This window comes from Schistocerca serialis, chromosome 1 (assembly GCF_023864345.2).
Source record: "Schistocerca serialis cubense isolate TAMUIC-IGC-003099 chromosome 1, iqSchSeri2.2, whole genome shotgun sequence".
In the NCBI taxonomy this organism is placed as follows: Eukaryota; Metazoa; Arthropoda; class Insecta; order Orthoptera; family Acrididae; genus Schistocerca; species Schistocerca serialis.
In genome coordinates, this window is record NC_064638.1 from 1,029,878,828 (window position 1) to 1,029,902,083 (window position 23,256).

The window sequence follows — 23,256 nt, forward strand, 5'->3', positions numbered from 1 at the left end:
GGTAGTCGATTAAGCATTTCATGGGCTGTGGGGGACATACTTACCAATAAGTGTGTTTCTTTTTCTTCATTTAAGGGAATACCACTTCTGTATCATCCTGGCATTAAGTGGCAGTCCACTGCACCAATTGTAATGTCTGCTGTGAAATATAACTTTCAGGGCTGTGGGAAGAATATGTCCCACAAAATAACACTGTTTAAAGGCCCCTGGGAAGTATGCACACCACAAAATTAATATGTCCCCTTGGGAAGCATACTTACTATCAACTTAGTGGTTTTACAAAGCTTTCTTCAATACACCGTACCGTCTGTATTTATGCATAATATCTTGTGGTAGTACACTGTACCATGTGTATGAAAAACTGCCACAACATGAGTTTCTGTTTGTTGTGAGATCAGCGTTGCTTCTGCATTGGAAAATACACTTCCCACCAAAATAACAGTTCAGAAAAAGGCCACCACAGGTTTTGTTCACTCCTAAATAACAAAAATAAAATTGGCAAAAAAGAAATATAGTCAACAGATCACAGTTCTAATTGAAGAAAAATTAACTTCATGGAGTCACTAAAAAAATCACTCATGGAAGGGTTAATTGTTAAGTTATAGTTTTGGATTAATAGGAATGTGGTGCTTTGTAATAGCAATGTGATGCAGGTGGTAGGTATCATTATACTCAAATGTATTAAAATAAGGTATATGATTGGTTTCTGCTTACCAGTAGAATAGGTTATAACTGCAAAAGAGTAAATGAGTAAGTTGTGCAAAAAGTTTCATGTAATGTATCCTGGGAGCAGTGAGATGACTCTGCCATCAAAACAAACAGTAAGAAAATAACAGTATTTTAATAGTGACTTTTAACAACTGTGTAATATTACATTTTAATTGGTGGAAACAGTTTGGTGACAAGACTAACATACGGTTATGGAAAACATGAGCATAAACCTCATCACTACAATAAAACTTGTCATTTTCGAAATCCATATGCTGTCAGTGAGTACAAGCTCATAACATTTTTATGTGAGTGAATTCTGTGACAATAAGTAACAATGCAGAAAGCTATAGACACAACAGGCAGAATATCTTGTAATCTTACATATCATAAAGAGATGGCGTTTGTGATCTGTGTCATAAACTATACTTATTAAGTGCCACAAGAAATGTGTATTTACATTGACAACTGAGGTAAAAGCAAGATATGTGCCTTGCATGACACATATTTCATAAGACTTTTGCATATCATCTGTGGAATGTACATTCATTAATAAAAGAAATAACCTACAAAATTACTTGTGCACTAAAATATCATTTTCATAATACTGAATGTAGTTTGAGGTTACAGAAGTCAGTGTTTGTTTTATTCTGTTAGCTTCCAGAATGAGAAACCAGTTTGCACCAAACACTTCAACAAGTGATATTTCATTTTGGTAACAATAGTTCATCACCTCAATGCTCACACAACAACAGTCTTTTACAGAGATTGTCTTGTCTATCGCTTAGGCAATTTTTTAGGAAATCTGTAAAACATTTATACGTTTCACAAAAAACATAAAGCTCATTATGTTTATGCTTATACATTTCATATTCAAACCTTGTTTATGTTAATATTGTGCTTTACACAATAACTGAGTGCCTATTGCTCTTCTTGTGTGGACTATATTGTTCAAGTGCTTCAGGTGGGCTGTTCATTGCACTATAGTCAATTGGGAACATTGCTGAGTATTTAGTTTCTCCTTCGTATGTTCCAAATAAGAACTGGCCAGGACCATGAGGAAAACGGCCTAACAGGAAATTCGAGAAACACAAACGATAAATTGAGTAGCGGAGTTTGTAGTCACCATTCTGAAAAATCAAACAAAGAAACCAATTAATTCTATGAAATTTACACACACACACACACACACCTGAAAGCTTATGTTTGTATTAAGACTATATGATAGAAATCTACTTTTATTATGGGTTGCTTTTGCCTCTTATCCAGAACCTTCCATTGTCTCTCTGGTACATATTCTACCCATTTATTTCGTTAAACCCCTCTTTACTTTTTTATTGCCAATTTTTGATACCCAGAAACTGCAAGGAAGAAAGCATGGAAAATACGGGTTAACATCTGTTGTGTTGACAACACAATAATTATAAACATTATTTGTTTTAATGAGCTATTACAGTATTTTCTATTGAAAAGAGAGACCTCAGTTTAATTCAGAAGACAAGCTGTAATGAATAACTGAAACTGAGTTGCCTTAAGTACAGAGAACCATTCACCATACAGAAGCCTATTGGTCAACAGATAGACACATAAAGAAGTTGATGATTTTCTCATTGCTATAGCTGTTGTTACCTTAGGTGGAGCAAGCGGGAAGGACATGGAAGAGAGAAGTGGCAGGGAAAGAAAGATGAAAGGACAATGACTAAGCTGACAAGGGTTAATGAATTTTGATGAATAAAAATATGAGGGTTGTCCTTAAAATAATGTTCCCAAGTACCTCCAGATGTGAAGAATGCTGTTACACGTGATCCGATAATGTTGGCATAGCTTGGTTCTCCGTTTCCCATTTCCCACATCGGCGAGTTGTGTGCAATGCTCAGTCTTGGCTTGGCAGCTGGAGCACTCATTTGCATCTAAGGCCAGGTGTGAATTATGCTCTGTAATTCATTTTTTGTGTGCAAAAATGACTTTGCCAGTGGACATTCATTCCCAACTGTGTGAAGTCTACAGAGAAACATGCTTGAGCATACAACGTGTGCAAATGGTGCAGAGAATTCAAAGACAGACATACAGATGTCCATGATGAACAGCATTCTGGACAGCCATCTGTTTTGGACGAAATGATTGTGAAGCAATGCTAAAAGATTGAAGTGGGATGGTTCAAGAGCTCTGCAAGATGATCCTTGATGTTAGCAAGACCACAATTGACAAAATTTTGACAGATCATTTAGGATATGCCACAATTTGTGCAAGGTAGGTCTCGAGAATACTTATGGAAGACCAAAAACAGAAATGTGTGGAAGCAGCCCGCAAATTTTTTCAGGCCTATGCAACTGATGGCAAGGAATTCTTTGACTCTATTGTCACTGAGGATGTGACCTGGGTTCACTACACAACACTGGAAATGAAGCAACAATCTCATCAGTGGAAACATTCAGCGTCACTGAAGCCACGAAAGTTTAAATGAACACTGTCTGCCAGCTTGTTTTCAGATAGAAAGGGGTTTTTGTTGTGTGAATTCCTGCCTTCCAGTACAAATATCAACACAGACCACTACTGTGAAAAGTTGAAGAAACTTTGCCGTATGATCCAAAACAAGAGGAGATGCATGCTCACAAAGGGAGTGCATTTCCATCATTGCAACACTTGTCTGCACATCATCCATGTCACAAATAGTCTTATCAAAAAATTTGGATGGGATACTGTCACACACACACACACACCCTACAGTCTGGCATAGCCCCAAGTGACTTCCATCTCTTCTCTGAACTGAAGAAACACTTGGGTGGGACACATTCCACAACCGGAGAGGAGCTAGTGTGAGAGTTCTACGATGCAGGCATACAGAAGATGGTACACTGCATGCAAAAATGCATTGATCTCAATAGCAACTATGCCAAAAGTCTAAGCTTCCACTATATACTGTTCAATGTCAATAAACATGTTTATCATTGTCAAAGATAACTGGGAATCTTATTTTATGGACAAACCTCCTAAGTATACAAATCATGGAGTTCAAATAAACCTTCATCTGATGAAAGTCTTTTTGCAAGCCACATTGTGAGCATGCATTAGGCTGTTCTAGGCGAAATGCTCACAGACCATACAGGCAGAAAAGAAATGTTTTCAGAATATGTGAGGTAGAGAAATTGGACCATCACTAGAAATTATCCTTTTGTTTCCACCATTATACAGCAATTGTACTAGTATGGTTCAGGGGGTAGTTATCATGTCTGTTGCAGTCTGGATGTCATGGTAAGTTGTAGGGAATAAACCACTAATTGCTAATGTGTTATACTGTAGTCCAAAACAGATCCAATAAATGGCAGAAATTTCTACATTTTAATAAACACTTTAAGAACTGTAACATTTTGTATATTTTAAAGATTCAGAGACATTTTCAATTTCCTTGTTTTTCCTTATTTTAGAGTAATGTTATTCATTTGCTTCTGCAATGTTCCTTATCACAAGCTTTCTTCTCATTCTTTTATTACCTATCTTTCAATTAATTCTTGCAATAATATGTCCAATAGTAACTTACCGAGGTCAGATTGTCGTATGCCAAGTCAATGAATTCATCTATATCCTTTTTTTCAAACCCAAGAAAAGATGAATAGAATATTCTGAGCTCATCCTTTGAGATGATCCCGGACCCTACAAGGAAGAATTTATATTGAAAATGCCTACAAGTATGTGAAATATTTCATTTTCATACATTATCTCTCAAAACTTAACTGTTTATTCAAACTTACCACTTCTGTTCATTACAAGGAAAATAATTTTTGCAAAGTATTGCAGCCAGAGAGGAAAGTCATACAAGTTCTGGGCAGTTTTCACTAATTTACTCCACTGTATGAGCCAGTGATCAAGACTCACTGTCTCACTGTCATCTGATGTAGTGTCCAGAAAACGCTTATTGCACAGATTGGATTTAATAAATGTATCTACAAAGCCATTTTGCACTTCATGGAGAATGTGAAACTCTGGAGAATTTGTTGACCAGTCAGCAAAGTGACGCAATCGCTAGAAAAGAAGAAAAATTATCTTCACTAAAATATATATTTTAGCAATGTGACAAATACTTTTCTTATAACTACTTTGTTAATTAAATTTGTTACTACTGACAAATAAAAAGTAATTATATTGTTCAACTTTTCTGTTTTATTTTTAAGGAAAATAACATTACTGATGATGATGGTTGCATAGTTATCACAGCAGGTGCAGATCTGGGGTTTGGTTATGGGGGGGGGGGGGGGGATCACAGTATGTCACTCCATGTGACTCCCTGTCACAGCCACCCCCCCCCCCCCCCCCCTTTCCCCGTAATGGTGTGCAAAGAGTCATTTTATGTTCGTATTGCACATTCCTGTAAGTATGGCTAATTTCTGACTTTTTTCGAAAACATATAGATATAAATTAGCAAATTCTACCCATCACCTTCAACATATTCATAAACAGAAATTCTTGTACAGAAGGGAGGGAGATGTCAAGGAGAAACATTTTCAGTTTGTTTTCAAATTGAAGTTTACTGTCTGACAGAAAGTAAATGACCAAAAATTTTGGTGTCACCAATATGCACACCTTTTTGTGCTAAAGACAACATAATTGTGGAAAATAAATGTCATTTTTTCTTTTGGTATTGTAGTAATTTACATCGTTGTTCCTTTTGAATTGTAGTGTGTTATTTACAATGAACTTCATGGGGAAATAAATACGCTGGGAAACAGTAGTCAAAATGCCTAACTCCTGAAACAGATATCTACAAGATGTTTCTGGGTGAGCACCACATGTTCTTAAAGCACAGTTTTGAGAAACCAAAATTTTCTTTCTTAGAGATGTGTTACTCCAGAACATTTTTCCACAAGATACTATTGAATGAAAATATACAGCATATATTCACTGAAGTGTTTATCTATTCCCAAGATCTGCAGTGATTCGAAGTGCAAATGTGGCTGAACTGAGTTGCTTTAGAAGTTTTTTTTTTTTTTTTTTTTTCAGTTTAAATTATCATCAATACAGACACCTAAAATTTCTGAAGTTTCTGCACTACTTACTATTTCCTTGCCATTCACTATGTTTGCTGTTGATGTAGTACCTCCAGATATGCAGAACTGAAAATGTTGTGTCTTTTTGAAATTGAGAGTGAGACCATTTGCAGGAAATTATTCAACAAAACTTTTAAGAACATTATTCCCATTTCTTTTGACGATGTTTGTATTTTTGTCATGTGCAAATAGAACTAATTGTGCTTGCTGTTTATTAGATGGAAGGTTGTTTATACGTACAATAAACCGTAGTGGGTCAAATATTGAGCCTTGTGGATTCTCACAAATGATTTCTCCCTGTCAGAAGACTCTCCCCTGCTTACATTAGTTGAATTATTAAGTACAACTTTCTGCATTCATTTTGTTAAAGTGGTGGCTGCACCATCAATTCAATAAAACCTCAGTTTATCTAGCAGGATATTGTGATACATAGGGTCAAATACTATTGATCGGTCACAGCATTTACGCATTTTACGTGTAAAATTTGCTGAGTGAACATGTAAATGGCATTCTCAGTTGATCATCTCTTCTGAAATCTGAACAGTAATTTATTAAGGATATTATTATTAATAAAGTAGGATATCATTCTGGATTGGTAGTTTCTGACTTCTTGGCATATTTCAATCTCTCTGGGTAATTACCTTGAGTTACAAATTGATGAAAATAACTTTGTGGCTGATGTTTCAATGAGTGAGGGGCTAGCCGCCAGCCAATCATAGTTCTCTTTGAGTACTATATGTTTGCTGTGTTGCCGGTTTTGTAGGTGCATGCAGAACCTTGTCAAGCATGGCTGGTTGCATGTTGGCAACACTGCTCTCTACTACTACACTGTATGAGTCACAAAATTCTTTTACTTTGAGGTATAGTGACGCATTATATACTTAAGAAAAGATAGCACTTATTAGAATGAGTCCTTAGCACTGTGATGGAAACACCATCTGATCTAGATGAGAGACTATAAAATTTTCTTAATTTTAGAAGGGGAAATGGGTGAGACATCTGTATGATTGATTTTTTATATGAGTAGCTTTTTCAATATATTACTTGATTTTTCTCTTGAACTGCTTGTACCTATATTTTCAACTATGGTTATTAAACAAACCTGCTACTTTACAAATCATTTACAGCCCTTTCATTTAAAACCTTTTATCATGTCTCATGTTACACTAATTTCATACAGACTTCGGTCTGTGTTGTGAAGAACTGTTCTTAGTAGTTTTTGTTCTTGCCAACAGATACTGTTCTCGAGATACTTTAATCCCTCTAGTGATCCATGATTTTTTCATGGCTGTTTAATGTCCTTTCTAATTGGTTTACGAGAAAAGACATTTTCAAATAATGATGTGAATTTATAACAGAATAGATCAAATTTTGTGTCAGTGTTTGAATCACTATAAATTTCATCCCACATCACCTTGTGTAAACTTTTCTTAAAAATATTTGTCCTGGCATAATTAATTATTCTAACTTATTTCCAGAGAGGGGAATCTATACTGTAAGACACTGTCTTATTTATCTTAACTAACTGTACATTGTAATCAGAGAGAACATTTGCTGCAGAGCATATAGTTATTTTCTTGCTTTGAGCTTCGTCAATAAAAACATTATCAATTAGCGTCCTGCTGTCTTTATATCTGTGTTGGAAATGTAATTACTGAACTCAAATTGTAGGATCCAAATAAGGTTTTCAGGTAATTTTACTGTCCAAGTTCTCTGGGAAAGCTACATTGAAATCATCACAGCCTATTAACTGCATGGTAAGGAATCCATACACCCCACAAAAAGTTCAAAATTTCCCAGTGGGGATCTATGCACAGTTACAACTGAAAGTGATCTGCATTTCAGTATTAATTCACAAGTGCACACTTCTATGCGCTGATAACTACAAAATATACTAGTCTCAATGTTTTTGAACTTGTTTTCTGTCTTTATGCACAAGGTGATTCAGCTGCCCCTACCTATGGGTTTTATGCAACCTGCAACACCTTCAAAAACAATGCACGAGATTTTCATATTCTCCTACTCACTACGTGCAAACTGATAGCCCCACAGAAAAAATGAACAGGACATTTTTGTAGGAAATTTAATGTAATTAAGTTTTGTGCTGGGATACATTTTTGCTGGCAGGCATGGTTTTTTATTTATTCAAGGGAAACATACAAATGTGACCTTCAAGTATGTTTTTCTTGAATAACTTGAAAACTATGGCCACCAGCAAAAAACATATTCCAGTACAAAATGTAACTACATTAAATTTTCTACGAAAAGGTGCTGTCCATTTTTTCTGTAGGACTAACAGTTTGTGTGCAGCAGGTTAGAGAATATGAATACGTCACGCATGTCGTTTGAAGGCATTATGAGTTGCATTAAACCCATAGGTGGGGCAGCTGAATCACACTGTATGTAACAGCCCCGACCCCCACCTCCCCTTTTTCCATATTAGTTCCACATGAACAAGATTTTAGAGTATGATCTTTTACATTTAACTTCTCTAACCCTGTAGTTTACGAGGTGTTCAGGTAGACACAGGTTGTCTACTTTTTTTTCAGGGCTCTCTAATTTTTCCAAACAGGCAAGAAGCCCTTCTACTTTATCCTTTAATTTTGTGGTAAGGTAACAATATTTTTTGTGCATTCTGAAACATTTTGTGAGGCTCTTCTGCTATTGCGACTTCTTTCACAAAAGGCTGGCCATATCTTGGCTCTAAGCTGAAGAAGGTACTCCTCTGACATCAGCACAGAGATCTTGCTTTGTTTGACAGTACAATTGTAGCAAAGGGTGCTGCACTCACATGAGTTTTCATTTACATGAGCAGTAGCTTCCTCAACTCCATGTTCTCACAGCTCACAGGAATGTTGACACAGGGCAGTCATGGTGCTGCAGGACTTCCATGAAACTTGTACATTTGTGTGAAGTTGCTACTTGTATTCCATCCAGGTTACCCCTTATGCTGTAATTGCTGTCTTTAGTCAGCCTGTTCACTGCTCCATCTCCTATGATCACATGACCCTCTTTGATAAAACCCTTGCACAACTTGCCTACATCCTTTGTCACCTGGATAAGACTAGCAATTGGCTTCTCAATACTTGGGCCTTGTAATTACCCTATTCCTAATTTGTTTTGTACCATCTGGCCCACAGCCCTGCCATGGCTACTACCTAACAACAAGATCCTTTTCTTTTAATCACTTTTGTTAACAATCTACTTTTTTAGGAGTGTGCTGGACTCTAGTGTGACATACCACTGGATGAGGCTCTACTCTTCCTGTTTCAGATGACAAACTTTTTAGGTACTGGAAACCCAAATGTAGTTGAAGGAGCTAAAGAGTTGTTGCACTTTCAGCCACTACTAATTACCTACACCCAGTTCTCACACCTTGTATCCCCTTCAACCTATCTAGTCCAAAAAGAAAAGAACCAAATGTATTTCATTGTGAAATCATGAAAATAAATGTAACTAGCAAGGTAGCAGTATACCTTTACTTCTTTTCAGCAGAGTCATCAATTAATATCATTAGAACTAATCCTGTCTACAATTTTACTTTCAATTTGCATTCCAGATAAGGCACAAGTACCGTTATTCCTTTCAAAGTAGTAGTCCAGTGAGAATTTTTAATTATTTTTGAAAGAGAAAACAACCTTTCGCCTGAAAAAATAGATACCACCGTTGGTACGTACCTTCGAAGTGCAATGTTTGGATATAATTAGTCTATAGTCCATTTAAAATTACATCATAGTTAACATCTGTGAATTGGTGCTGCAGTGATGCCACATTGGCTACTGTTCAGTTAAAGGTGACATGCAAACATGGCAGATCACTTTACAAGTTCTGAAATGCTGTTCATGTAATGCGGAGTGATGTTGGAAGCTGGTGCCATCAGGTATGGCAGGAATGCGAGATGCTCTGTCCACAGCTGATTTTAAATGATCAGTAACTGAACTGCAACAGACAACACATTTTGTGGCCCTGAATGTACACTCGTGTCCTAACCTAAATACAACCCCTTGATGTGCAATGTATCCAAGGAAATGGTAGTGAGCAAGCTGCAGCAGAACTTTTAATCACACTCACTTTGCTCATGGTGATTAAAGCTGTCCTATACAAGCAAACTCAAGAAAGAAAAAACTTCAGTTTCTGTGCTACAAGTAAACTATAACACCTTCTTTTGCTAAGGCCGGTATTACACTATCAAATGTCTTTGTCAAAGATTTGATCAAAGATGTGATCAAATATTCCGTCAAATATATTTGACAAAGATCTTTGACATAGCGCTAGAAGGGGTATTACACTGTCATCAAAGTTTTTGTCAAAGTTCAAGATGGCTGACAACAACTTGTTATTAACCGCAGCAGTTGTACGTACCCCAATTGCATTGTGTGCACATGCGGAAAATAAGTGGGGGAAAAAATGGAAACCATACATACGAGGTTGACAGTCTTAAAAGTCCTGGGATTACAACTTGATAATAAATTCAGTTGGGAGGAGCACATCCCAGAACTGCAGAAACGCCTTAACAGATCTGTTTGCAATTCGAGTGTTAGCAGACATAGGCAACATAAAAATGAAAAAGCTTGCGTACTTTCATTCCATAATGTCATATGGTATAATGTTTTGGGGTAAATCTTCAAGTCAAACAAAAGGTTTTCAGAGTCCAAAAGTGTGTAATACGTATTATTTGTGGAGTAAATTTACGGACGTCCTGTAGAAACCTCTTCAAAGAACTGGGTATACTAACTACTGCCTCTCAGTATATATACTCCTTAATGAAATTTGTCCTAAATAATATATCTCTTTTTCCAACAAACAGCTCAGTTCATACATACAATACCAGGAACAAAAATGATCTACACAAGGACTTAAAAGCACTTACTTTAGTTCAAAAAGGGGTCCACTATTCAGGAACACTCATCTTCAATAATTTGCCAGCAAACATAAAAAATTTAGTTACAAATAAAGATCAGTTTAAAAGGAGCCTGAAAGACTTACTAGTGGGCAACTCCTTCTACTCCATTGAAGAATTTTTTAATAGAAACAAATGATGTATTGTATATATTCATACTATTAGCATTGTTATTTCAGCTTAAAAGAAAAAAAAAAAAAAAGGAATTGACATGTTCCACATCCACAAGGATCTCCTCAGCATGGATCTATGGAACGAAAAACTAATCTAATCTAATCTAATCTAGCTACACCACTGCACTACGGAAAATGTTTCGATTATGTTGTTATATTTGTTTATCTCTACAACCAGTTGCAATGATCATCTGCTGCCTTTAAAAGGTTCAGTTTCACGCCGTGTCATATGAAGCTTACCTGCTGTGAGCTGATCTCTGTGATGATAACAACTGAATATGTGAAGCTGAACTGCATCTTGTGCAAAAGAATCTGGTAGCATTTGGCTAGCGCTATGTACGAAGTGCGTTATTTTGTTGCCACCATTCTGGGAGTGTTGTTTTAGATATGTTTATCATGTGTGATGAAATGTAAAATAAAAGGGCCAGACCCAGGATCCAAACACAACAACAAAAAATATCCAGACAAGAAATTGGAAGTGAACTAACCATTTGTTGTGGCAGTTTGACAAGAGTAAACAGTTTGGGATGACACTGAGCACTCTGATTGGAGGAAGACACCTCCAACATGTGAAGTGTCAACTATCAAGCAGTTTTAATCAGACTATAGTTCTTTTCTTCCAGAAACAGCAAAAGCTTCAGTGGAACTAGTTTCTCTTCTTTGTTAGTAGTACCTTCCCAACGTAATGAAAAACCAATACATTTGTTTTCTTTTCTATGTGCATTTCCAAATTGTGGTATCTCATTGCCACCTTTCCTCTCAGTGCCCTAAGTATCTGCCCATCTGGATTATGCATGCTTCAGGGCCCTTTCACACTGGGATACCGCAGAAGCTCTCCTGGCAATGATGCAACACAAGCATGGGATGCAGTGGAGCCTACCACAACTGCCATCTACCCGAGAATGGAAGCTGTGCCAGCAGACCTACCACTGTGAGGTTCTTCTGACAGCTCTGTAAATCCTTTCCTGCATAACCTCCTTATCAGTTTTGAGGACCGCTAATTGAAACAGTTATGCATATTTTATATTTTCTTCCATCTGCGTGACTAAATAGCATCCAATGGCAGCGTGTGTAAGAGTAAGTGGTCTACTCTACTGGAAAACTTCCACTGCAGCTAGTTTTCTCTATTTATTTTGAATAATATATTCTAACACTACGAGAGATTCAAGGATTTTTCACTAGCAGACAGGTGAAATACCCTCAGACTACAAGAAGAAAGCAATAATTCCTGTTCCAAACAGGGCAGGTGCTGACAGATGTGAATATTGCTGAACCATCGGTGTAGTAAGTTAAAGTTGCGAAACAGTGACTTAAATTATTTATAAAAGAATGCAAAACCTGGTAGAAGCTGGCCACAAATAAACCAAACATTGTACGAACAGGTCTTGAAGGCTCAATGGTACCGAGCTGCCGCCATGTCATTCTCAGACCTTAGGGATCACTGGATGTGGATATGCAGGGCAATGTGGTCAGCACACTGCTCTCCCGCCCATTGTCAGTTCCCGTGACTGAGAAGCTGACCACAGATTGCTGTCAAGGTCTGTCATGCGTCTTTGGGAGGAAAAGAGGCTGGGCATAGTGGATAATAAGTTGCGATCAATAAAAGGGACTGTGAGGCTGTGGTGCACCTCATTCCAATCAGTTAGAAGTGATGAAATGTATTTAACACGACTTCGAGTAGGACACAGTGCTCTGACCCATGGCTTCCTTCTCAGACGTGAAGAACTGCCCATCTGTGATGCATATGGTGTACTGTTTCCAGTTCGCCATATTGTAAATGACTGTAGTTTATGGAACGCCGAGGGATACAAGATGGTTTACTGGCAGAGCTCCCCTTCATTTTAGGTGATAGTGAGATGAATGTGGCTCGTATTTTACGATTTTGTGTTTTGTCTCCCTTTCCACCTAGGCTATTAGGGCAAAGATCTTAGTATGTTAGAGGTCGATTGACTCATCCAGTTTTTATCTTCACCATTAGCCAGTTGTCGTTTCTGCACTTTTCTCTTCATAGCTCTTCATGTCTGATATAAATATGTTAATTGTCCACCTTGAATTGCTTTGCTCCGTTACACTGTTTAGCGGAACATTTGAGAAAGAATACAAGGAGAATAATATGTTACCTTCTGTTGTATTTTAGCATACCCTCATGTTGTATGTTCTAGCCCAATTCCTATCCTACAATCAATATACGGGCACTGATGACCGTGACGAAGCTGCAACAACAACAGCAACAACAACAACAGTTGACCATGGGGAGGATGAGTTAGAGGTTCTTGAGAAATATAGCGATAAGCAAAGTAATGCTGACCCTAAAACTTAACTTAGAATACAGACAAAAGAAAGGGAAACTTGTAGATTTAGGGACAGCTTTGGACAATGTTGACAGGATTACACTCCTTGACATTCTGAAGGTAACATGGATAATATACAGAAAGAAAATGTTATTTACAGCCTGTAGAGAAACCAGTAACCAGACAGCAGTTACAAGAGTTCAAGAGCATGAAAGGGAAGCACTGGTTGTGAAGGGAGTGAGACAAGGTTGTGGCCTATCCCTGATATCATTCAATCTGTACCGTACATTGTGCAGGCAGTAAATGAAACTAAAGAAAAGTTGGATGACTTAAAGTTCACAGAGAAGAAGTAAAAACTTTTAAGTTTGCCGATGACTTTGTAATTATCTCAAGAGATGGCTAAGGACTTGGAAAAGCAGCTGAACGGAATGGACAGTGCCTTGAAACGAGATTATAAGGTGAACATCACGACAAGTAAAACAAGGGCAATGGCGTATAGGCAAATGCTATGCCAAGGGAATTAGATCAGGAAATGAGACACTAAAAGTAGCTGATGAGTTTTACTATTTGAGCAGGAAAATAACTGATGATGAGTGAAGCAGGGAAGATATAAGGTACAGACTGGCAATAAGAAGAAAAATAATTTTTGAAAATGAGGTATTTGTTAACATCTAATATAAATCTGAACGTTAGGAACTCTTTTCTGAAGGTATTTGTCTGGAGTGTAGCCTTGTATGGAAGTGAAACGAGGACAACAGTCGGTTCAGACATGAAGAGAATATAAGCTTTTGAAATGTGGTGCTATGGAAGAATGCGGAAGATCAGTAGGGTGCTTCGAATAACAAATGAGAATGGAATATTTTTTATCTTGTGGAAGACGAATGACACTTGTAATCAGCGATAACAAGCTCCACTTCTGAAGCTGTTAAAAATCCAGTTATACTGACTTTTAAATCTTTTCTGGTAAGAAAAACACCTGAGTACACTATATTTCTCGTTGCCCCCTCGTACGGGCACCCTTGCACAACTTGACTAAAATTAGGTATAGATTGCCAGGACATGTTGTGAGGCAGCAAGGTATTGTCAGTTTGGTAATTAACGAAGTGTGGAGGGGTGGGGGAGGATTTTAGAGGAACACCAAGTAAGCAGGCACAAATGGGCGTAGGCTGCAGTGACTACGCAGAAATGAAGATGCTCGCGCAGGAAAGATTAGCATGGAGAACTGCACAAGGCCGGTTTCCGACTGAAGATCACAACAACAGATTTCAGTTGTTTCATTTATTTTTGTCGTCCAGCTGCATCGTATTTACGGACAAAGAAAAAAAAAAGTGACGCTCAACTGTTGCAATAGGCCCTGCGGTCGGCGCGCTTCTTGCGGCAGCGGATGTCACAAGTTGGCTGAGGTCATCGCGGCTGACAGCCTTCGTCCCGTGATTTGTACCAATCGCGCACTCGCAGACCACACTTGGCCTGCTGGCTGATGGGAGCAGCAGAATTGTAACAAGTTGCAAGACGGCGAACAACAACGACATATATAAGCATTGCACATCTCTTTGCTGTACAACTTTGGACCAATATTCGGGCTTTTGCCAAACTTTAGACCAGCATACAATCCATTGTTAACTGGCATTGTTCTTGCCATTCTGTGTCTTCGCTGTACTGACGAGGAGAACAAGGCAAATACCATAACAAGATCGCTCAGAAACTTCACTCAGTGGAAGAGGAGTCAAAATAAGCGAGCACTTGTCTCGGCTTATACGTAGATACTCGAACGTTTCTGAGGAAAGGACAATCAAAGTTCAGCGGATAAATCGTTTAGCTGAAGTGGTGGCGCAGAGACTTCTCAATTTTGCGCCCCGAGTACCAAACCCGATTATTGCACGTATTTTTGTTTTTCATTTATCTGCCCATGTACGTAGATGATTACCACACGAATGTTTTCCAACGCATATTGAATAACGTTGTCGTCTACAAACTGTATACTTGGTGAAAGAATTGAAAAAAAAGCAATAAATGAATGAGAAAATTATTTGCAACTGTTTTCGGTGAAATTCCTGTAGTGTATCTTGATTCATAATAAATTGAAAGCGCTTGTTTTCGGTAACGTGATCCGGATGTATGTGGTTCGCCACGAAATTATCGCCAACGCGTGAAATCTGCAGCATTGTTAAAGATGTTTCTTTTTCGAGTGAGAGTCATACGAAGAAACGTCACTGCGGCAAACCTGTCTTCGCTCAATGCTCGTGGTGTTCGGGATTTATGATTCAAATGTTTCTACGATCGGTATCATCCGAAGGAATACACGAAATGTTCTTGAAGAATAAACACAAGAGTAAAATATAAGAATTAATATATAAATTGATATAAGAATTAGATATAAAAATATGAGAATAGAAAAATATCGTAACCCCTGAAAATACCGTACACATATATCATATAATAAATACACTGACAATCCAAAACATTATGACCACTGACCACACGTGTTCGCTTATTTTGACTCCTCTTCTACTGAACTAAGTTTCTGGGAAATCAGATTATGGCACTTGCGTGTTCTCGTCGTGATTTTTGTTTCGCGTGTGGTTAACGTCTGCGTGTGTTACGTCTGCGTTCGTGTACAAATACATACGGCATGCTAACTTCAGTGCTGTCTACCTAACGAAGACAGGCAATGAGGGAAAGCAGTCATTTACCCCCTCCCCCCTCATACCCCCCTCTCCCCACCCCCCGTCATCCACCCCTCCGAAAATCTTCTAGGAATGGACGAATAGTAGAAGCTGATCGTTTCTCTCTTGGGAACCAATTCCCTTCTCTTGTATGCCATACGTTCGTGCTTCACCTGACGCTAGTAAAAACTATAAGGTCATGAAGCAGGCATGTAAATGTTATGAAAACTACATGAAATACAAAGCAGAATGTCACTAGCTAATCAGTAGAATTACAAAACGACGGCGCTAGCACTGGCCGAGCAGCTCGTCCTGAAAGACAGGACTTAGGTGTATTCTTAATGGGAGCTGGAACTAGATGACGCCAACAGATACATTACCAGCCAGGGTACCGAAATTCAAGGGCGGCGTCTTCGTGACTTTTGTTTATGGTTCAAATGGCTCTGAGCACTATGGGACTCAACTGCTGAGGTCATTAGTCCCCTAGAGCTTAGAACTAGTTAAACCTAACTAACCTAAGGACATCACAAACATCCATGCCCGAGGCAGGATTCGAACCTGCGACCGTAGCGGTCTTGCGGTTCCAGACTGCAGCGCCTTTAACCGCACGGCCACTTCGGCCGGCACTTTTGTTTATATGATGAGATCGCAGCTCATGTGGGGCAAAACACTACTTCCATTGGGTCATTAAATGTGGTTTCAGCACAGAATCATAGAAATCTAATTAGTGTGGAAGTGATGGAATGTAGACTTCCGTCTCGAATATTAACGGGATTTCCGTTTCGTACCCGTATCCCCACAATTAGTAGACGTCCACTATGCCATAGATTACATGCTTATTATGTTGTGCTGAGTTGAATATAAGACCTCCCCTCAATTTTTGATAATTTTCTTATTTTTAACTAATTAAGGTACTGAATCATGATTTAGTTATTCGCCACTTTCTTGGCCTCTAAAGATGTGAAGTACAGGCAGTTTCAGGATGGTTTCCCTGTGAAGAATCGTTTGCGAACAGCTTCCTACCATTTGTCAGAGTACGCTGAATGACTGTTATTGTAGACTTCTTGCTGACTGATGTTCTGGCGAGGACCTTTTAACGTCCTTCAGGTAGTCTGTAACATTTGAAATTATATCAAAATAGGCATCTGATTGGCGTTGCACACACTGCCTAACTCGTAGGTCGTGTTGTATTCCCTAAAATAAAACAAATGCCACCGGAAATCGCTGACATAGTGTTGTTCTTCGCCATAAAGGAAGTCTTGTCTTCGTCTTCACGCACCAGCCCGTCGTACTCGCTTTAAATTCCGCGCCACCTGCTGTAGGAAAATTCGTCCATATTTCAAGAGCCCTTCATATGTTTCTCTCGCGCAAACTTTACGACAATTCAGGAAACCGTTCCTGCTTAGGTTCCCTCAAAGTTTTGTTTGTTGAAGAGTCATTTTTGATAAATTCTTCGTCTGTTGCCATCTACGAACATTTGGTTCTGTTAACAGCCTATCTTCTGTCGTCCAGTTATTTGCAACCTGTACTTCATTAATGACGATTTATTTAAAATTACCGCCTGTGGAGTAGGAATGTACGAGGTCCATATAAAAAGTATCCGATCTTTAATTTTCCCGAGCAAAACAGAGACGATGGCGCGGTGCCACTGTACACAGTAAAGGAAGAGATGCTTAATGCGCATGCGTGAAGAATTTTATTCCCGCCTTCCAGTGCGTCAGTCGCTCCTGTCTGTTGCTGAGTGAGGTGCTGCACGACGTGTTCGTCGGATTACCGATTCTCTCAAGATGACTGAACGTGTCAGGCAAAGATACTGCATCAAATTTTGTCAAAAGCTTGGTGATTCTCAAAGCGAAACAAATCGTAAGATTCAGCATGTGTTTGGAGAAGATACGATGGGTGTAACACAAATTAAGGAGTGGTTCAACCGATTCAAAAATGGTCACACACCAGCGGAGAGTGACCAGCGTTCTGGCAGGCCCCAAACTACTCGGAGTGCAGCTGTTGTTGAGAGAGTGCAAAATTTGGTGATTGCAGATCGTAGTTTGACCGTGGAGGAGATTTCATAAGATGTTGGAGTGAGTAAAGATTCTGCACATGCAATTTTGCATGATTATTTAAACATGCACCGAGTGGCTACGAAATTCGTGCCCAAGTTGTTGTCGCCGAAACAAAAAGACCTCCGTTTTGACGTTGCACAGGACCTTCTGGACACTACCAACACTGATACTGGGTTTCTGAACACCGTGATAACTGGAGATGAAACATGGGTGTACGGGTACGACCCAGAAACAAAAAGACAGTCCTCACAACGGAAGCATGCCGATTCTCCAAGGCCGAAGAAAGTGCGGCAGGTGCAAAGCGAAATCAAGGTGATGCTGACCGTCTTCTTTGATGTCTGTGGAATTGTGCATCACGAATACGCACCAGAAGGACAAACAGTGACAAAAGAGTACAATCAAGATGTTCTCCGGCTACTCCGTGACTCAGTTCGGCGCAAAAGACCAGACATGTGGACGGCGAAAAACTGATAACTGCATCACGACAACGCCCCCGCTCATTCATCCCACTTGATTCAAAATTTCTTGGCCAAACTTGGAATTACAGGCGTTCGCCAAACTCTCTACTCTCCAGACATGGTTCCTTGCGACTTCTGATTGTTTCCAAAATTGAAGACGCCACTAAAAGAATCCTGTTTTGAGAGTAAAGAAGAGATAATGCGGAACACGACGATGGAGCTGAACACCATTCCAAAAGAAGACTTCCAGCAGTGGAAGGATCGGTGGGCTAAGTGTGTGCAAGCACAAGAGGCCTACTTTGAAGGGGTTAGGGTCCCAACCCCATCAGGTATTCGAAATATTTTTTCTGGCCAAAGGTCGGATACTTTTTAGACAGACCACGTATAGTTCAGTCTTAAAAGTCAGTTTCAGGCCTTTGCAGACGATGTATGGAGAAGGGCCCAGATGGCGCTTTGCACTGCGTCCTCTGACATGCTGCAGCGTTCATGCATGTAAGGAGAAACAAAATCATACACCAGACTGTGATTACAGTTTTATTCGTTTCCATAGTCCGATATTAATGAAACTTTGACTATGCAATTACATGACAGCAATATAAATTTCAAGACAATATCTTTCATAAGCTTAGAAACGTAGAAATTTCCTTGAAATACAAAAATTTTAGTAGTTAAAACGTACAGTTTTGCATATTATTAAAATGTGTGTGGAGTTAATGGTAACTGCGTGTGAAGAACGAATCTTGAATTTTTGAGCAATCAAGAGTATCTGAGCTTGTGAAATAACATTGTGCGATAGTGTAGTGAGTCATGTACACTGAGTAACTGTAAAAATGTGTAAAAAGGTGATAATTATGTTGGAGAAGCAATATTTTTATGCCAGTCCTGCAGATAAAGATTCGAATTTTGGAATATTAGTTTAGCATTTAACATAAATTCCATTAGAAGGCGTGGCTGATGAGTTAAGGGGAATTTCTTAGTTATGCGAGAACAAGTGCATCCGTCACTGGCCGTTACTACAACCAGCCAATCAGAGAAGCCCGCGCTCCCGCAACCTGAAGCAAAAAGTTGTTTTGCGACGGCTACAGTAGGCCACTTACAACTGAACCACCAGTGCATATTGCTGTGTATATGTAGGCTCTGATGATTTTGTTAAAATGTTGCTAAAATGTGTTTTGATGAGAACCAAGAGATAGCGGCCCATTAAAAATTGAGCTGTTTAAGATATCTGACTTAAATGACAGTTCGGGTAAGCTATTTTGAAGAAGTGAAACCGGCCTTCCTTTCTGCGTGTCGTAGCTTCGCTTGCCACATTATGCAGAAGTGGCTGTGTGACGGACTGTGTGGTTATTTTCGGCGAACGCTGCTGCCAACTGAACATCTAATGAAATGAAGATTGTTTATGGACTGACTGTGTCAGGAAATAGTGACAGGATTTCGTAAGTTCGGTGTTAGCTATTGACTGTTAGTGTGAATGTTGCATGTGAAATTACGGATGATCCTTAAATAGAAATTCTTGAACGTAGCACCAGAGAACTTTTAGTTATTTGTTGAGTTTCCATATATTTGTTCTTAGTGTACCGACACGGATACATTTTTGTTATTTGGCTAGTCTGAAATTATATGTCATTTATCCTTTAAAACACTTATTGCAAACAGTAGGAAACAGAACCTCGAACAGTAAAATGAACTTTCAGACTTTTAGCTGTTTCAAATTAGGATGCAGTCTATGGGACACATGTGAGGCATGCAGAGTTTTTCACAGCTTTACTTGGCTGAATATTGTTGCACGTAGCCCTTGATCAGGAAGCAGAATGTGTTGAGTTTACAGTGGTGAATGAAACTATCTATTGCTGCGTTACAATCTCGTATCACAGTGCTTCCAACTTACCGACTTATCGTTAGGGACAGCTCGGTCGAAACACGAGTAACCAGTGAAATAGGATTTCACGGCATTCCGGTCCGGTCGGGTCATCGTATTCAGTTGTTGCTGTATTATAACTTCCGTGTTTTGACAGCCAAGGGCGCTCTGACCCTAGAGCAAGGGAGTGCGCGGGGAGGGGGGGGGGGGGGCGGGGGGGGGGGTGCGCCACCCTAGCTCTCAGGGAAAGGTGTTCTTCTTTCAAGCAAATTATCTAAAAGTCGATATTACGCATGTTTTTAACGGAACTTTTTAATGGCCACTTTCAACTCGCTATTCGTCTTCCAAAATAATAACAATACTTCATATCCCCCAGTTTGCCTCCCCCTTCCTCCCGCCCCTAAAAGCTATCGAAGGAGCGCGCCCTTGATGACAGAATGACGTTTCAAGGTGATGGCGCACTGAAGATTTATGACAAACGTCACTCTTGTGCACTTTGTTACAATTAAATGTCAATTATGGCCGCATCAAAGGTAAAAAGCCTTTTGGAGATCGTGAGATATTAAGGCCAAATTTGTATATAAACGATGTGGTCTTGTCGTTTGAAACATGTGATTATGTTGTCGAGGGAAGCAGGTTCGCGTCCTGCTATTGCACATAAGTATTTCATTTTCGCGTTTCTAATAGATTCTGGTTACTTCTTATTCATGTAATAAAAGTATTCAGTGCTATTCACATAATGGGAACAAATTTCTTCGGTTTTGTGACTTCAGTCTGATTAAAAAACGAAAGATAAACCACCTGTATGTGAAACAACCAGCAGTGATATTTGTTTCTAGCTTGTTACGAATAAGTTGCTGTGTATTCCGAATACGTCACAATTTTCGACGGTGTCGATAGGCATAAATGTAACAGGACAGCTTTAACTGATGGAGTGAAACAAGCAACAATCATATTTCTAGTCTTCTTTGTCAGAAATACTTCGCTGTTTATCCCGAATATATCCAGATTTCCGGGGGTGTTTTGTTGTCGCAAATATTTAGCTGCGACCGAATCGCACAACACTTCCGAAAATTGGGGAGTCAAGGTTAAAATGGCGGAACTTCCGCAAAATAGAGAATAGACATTGATGTTATGTTGTACGACTGTGATTTTTACGATAAATTCCAAACTTCAGGCTTGATAAATGATCATTTAAAAACGAAATATACACTTAATCGTAGCAACTAACACTATTCGCCAAGACAGCTATACAATACTTTGACTGTTAAAAGTTACAGAATAGTTTTCGATGAATCTTTATAATACGTGAATGTTCCCAGAAGCAGAAGCCAGCAATAGGAGCACTCGCTTATTGAAAATATGGTCCAAGTTTTACTTCCCTCCCCGTTTTCACAAAAATAGCTGCAGGGACGAACTGACAAAATACACTATTCCACGAATCATTTGCTGACAAATTGTTCCCACAATGTTTCACTCACAGGCAATAGAAAACAAAAAAAAAATTACTTCGGTTAGACATCATTTAGTCATTGCTGCGTAATAATAATGACTCTGTTCACTCAATATCCACTTATTTTGGCGTGCTTCGCTTTTCTGACCCTTACAGTTTGCAATCAAGCTTTATATTTGTATCTGTCCATTATATATGAGGGTTGGAACTCTAGTGGCAACTATTTATTCACAACCGATACAAAAGAGGTACATATTTGCACCTGTTACTGTCCTTCAAAGGAGTCACTAGCGTTGTGTAGAACCCGCTGCGAGCGATGTGGGAGACGTAGTATACCGTTAGCAGAGCCTGTTCTGTTGATGGTGCGAATAGAGCGGTCTGTTACCTGTCGAATCTCTGGAACAGTTCTGAAGCAAATGCCATCTTCAGAATCAAACCAAAGTCACAAGGACTTGAGTCCGGGGAGTATGGTGGATGGTACAGTTCTTCCCAGTCCCATCGACCGATCATAGCAGCCACTGCTTGCGCTGTATGCGCCTGCGCACTGTCGTGCAAAATGATAGGTGTGTTGCGCAGAAAGTGTCGCCGCTTCTTTCGCAAAGCTGTGTGCAGTCGATGCTCCAAAGACAAACAGTAATACTGTCCACATCGCTGGCAGCGGGTTCTACCCAACGCTGGTGACTACCCTGAAGGACAGTAACAGGTGCAAACATGTAACACTTTTGTATCGGTTGTGAATAAATAGTTGCCACTGTTTAAGTTCCAACCCTGGTATAAATTCGATTACCTGTTTGTACGTTTTGATGTTGGGTTCATGTAACAAGGACCTCACTGACATTGGTTGTGGGATTTTATTCTTGATGACAAATGCTAGAAAAGTGTTCCTCGCCTCACAATATTTTCTGCATTGAAATAATATGTGATCCGTATCTCCCTGATTTTATCATCTCAATTACAGGCAAGTGTTTGGTTTATATGCAGTCGGCATTAATGTTCTGGAAATGTCCCATGATCGAACCTTGATCTGCTTAATGTGGACGTCGCTTTTCAGATACATCAACGGTCTCAAACCGAGGTCGTTCCCGAATTCGTGGTTGTATTTAAGATGGTCGCATCCTTTGTGTCGTGAGCTGTGCCTCCATTCATCCTGCCAGGATTCGAATGCCCTTTTCCGAATAAATTGTCCAGTTACGTATAGGAAAGCTTAACGTCTAATGGTGTCCTGTTGTTAGCAGCCAGCTTTGCCAGTTGATCTGCTCTTTCAGTACCTGGGATTCCACAATGGGCTTTCATCCACATAAACGCATTTTTTTCCTGCTTCTGAGGCACTCATAGTACCGACAGCAAACTTAGAGTAGACATTCACTCGTGGTTTGAGAGTTTTATACTTGATATTGCTTGAAGTACACTTTTTGAGTCTCATACTACTGCATAGAATGTGTACTTCTGGATCATGTAACATTGTACCGCCTCTAGTACTGCGATTGTTTCCACCAGACACACGGAGGTAGTTGCTGGTAATTTATATTTTTGGGTTATCTGCTGTTGTGGACTGAATATAGCACATCCTATATTGGCTCTGCTCTTTTCTTTGATCCGGCTGTGTGTGTGTGGATTACCCATTGTCTTACTTCCTCCATTTGTCTT

General features: G+C 39.3%; 1 protein-coding gene across 1 annotated transcript in view; it reads right to left on the reverse strand.

Annotated features, from left to right (window-relative positions):
- Nucleotides 1-877: 877 nt before the first annotated feature.
- LOC126413971 (uncharacterized) overlaps nucleotides 878-23,256 on the reverse strand; it is a 260,800-nt gene continuing 238,421 nt past the window's right edge. Inside the window, exons 5-7 of the mRNA XM_050083309.1 lie at nucleotides 4,458-4,728; nucleotides 4,247-4,359; nucleotides 878-1,838 (exon numbers count right to left, since the gene is read on the reverse strand). Coding sequence (XP_049939266.1) covers nucleotides 1,611-1,838; nucleotides 4,247-4,359; nucleotides 4,458-4,728 — 612 coding nt within the window. The 3' untranslated portion in view covers nucleotides 878-1,610. The remainder of the gene's footprint in view (nucleotides 1,839-4,246; nucleotides 4,360-4,457; nucleotides 4,729-23,256) is intronic.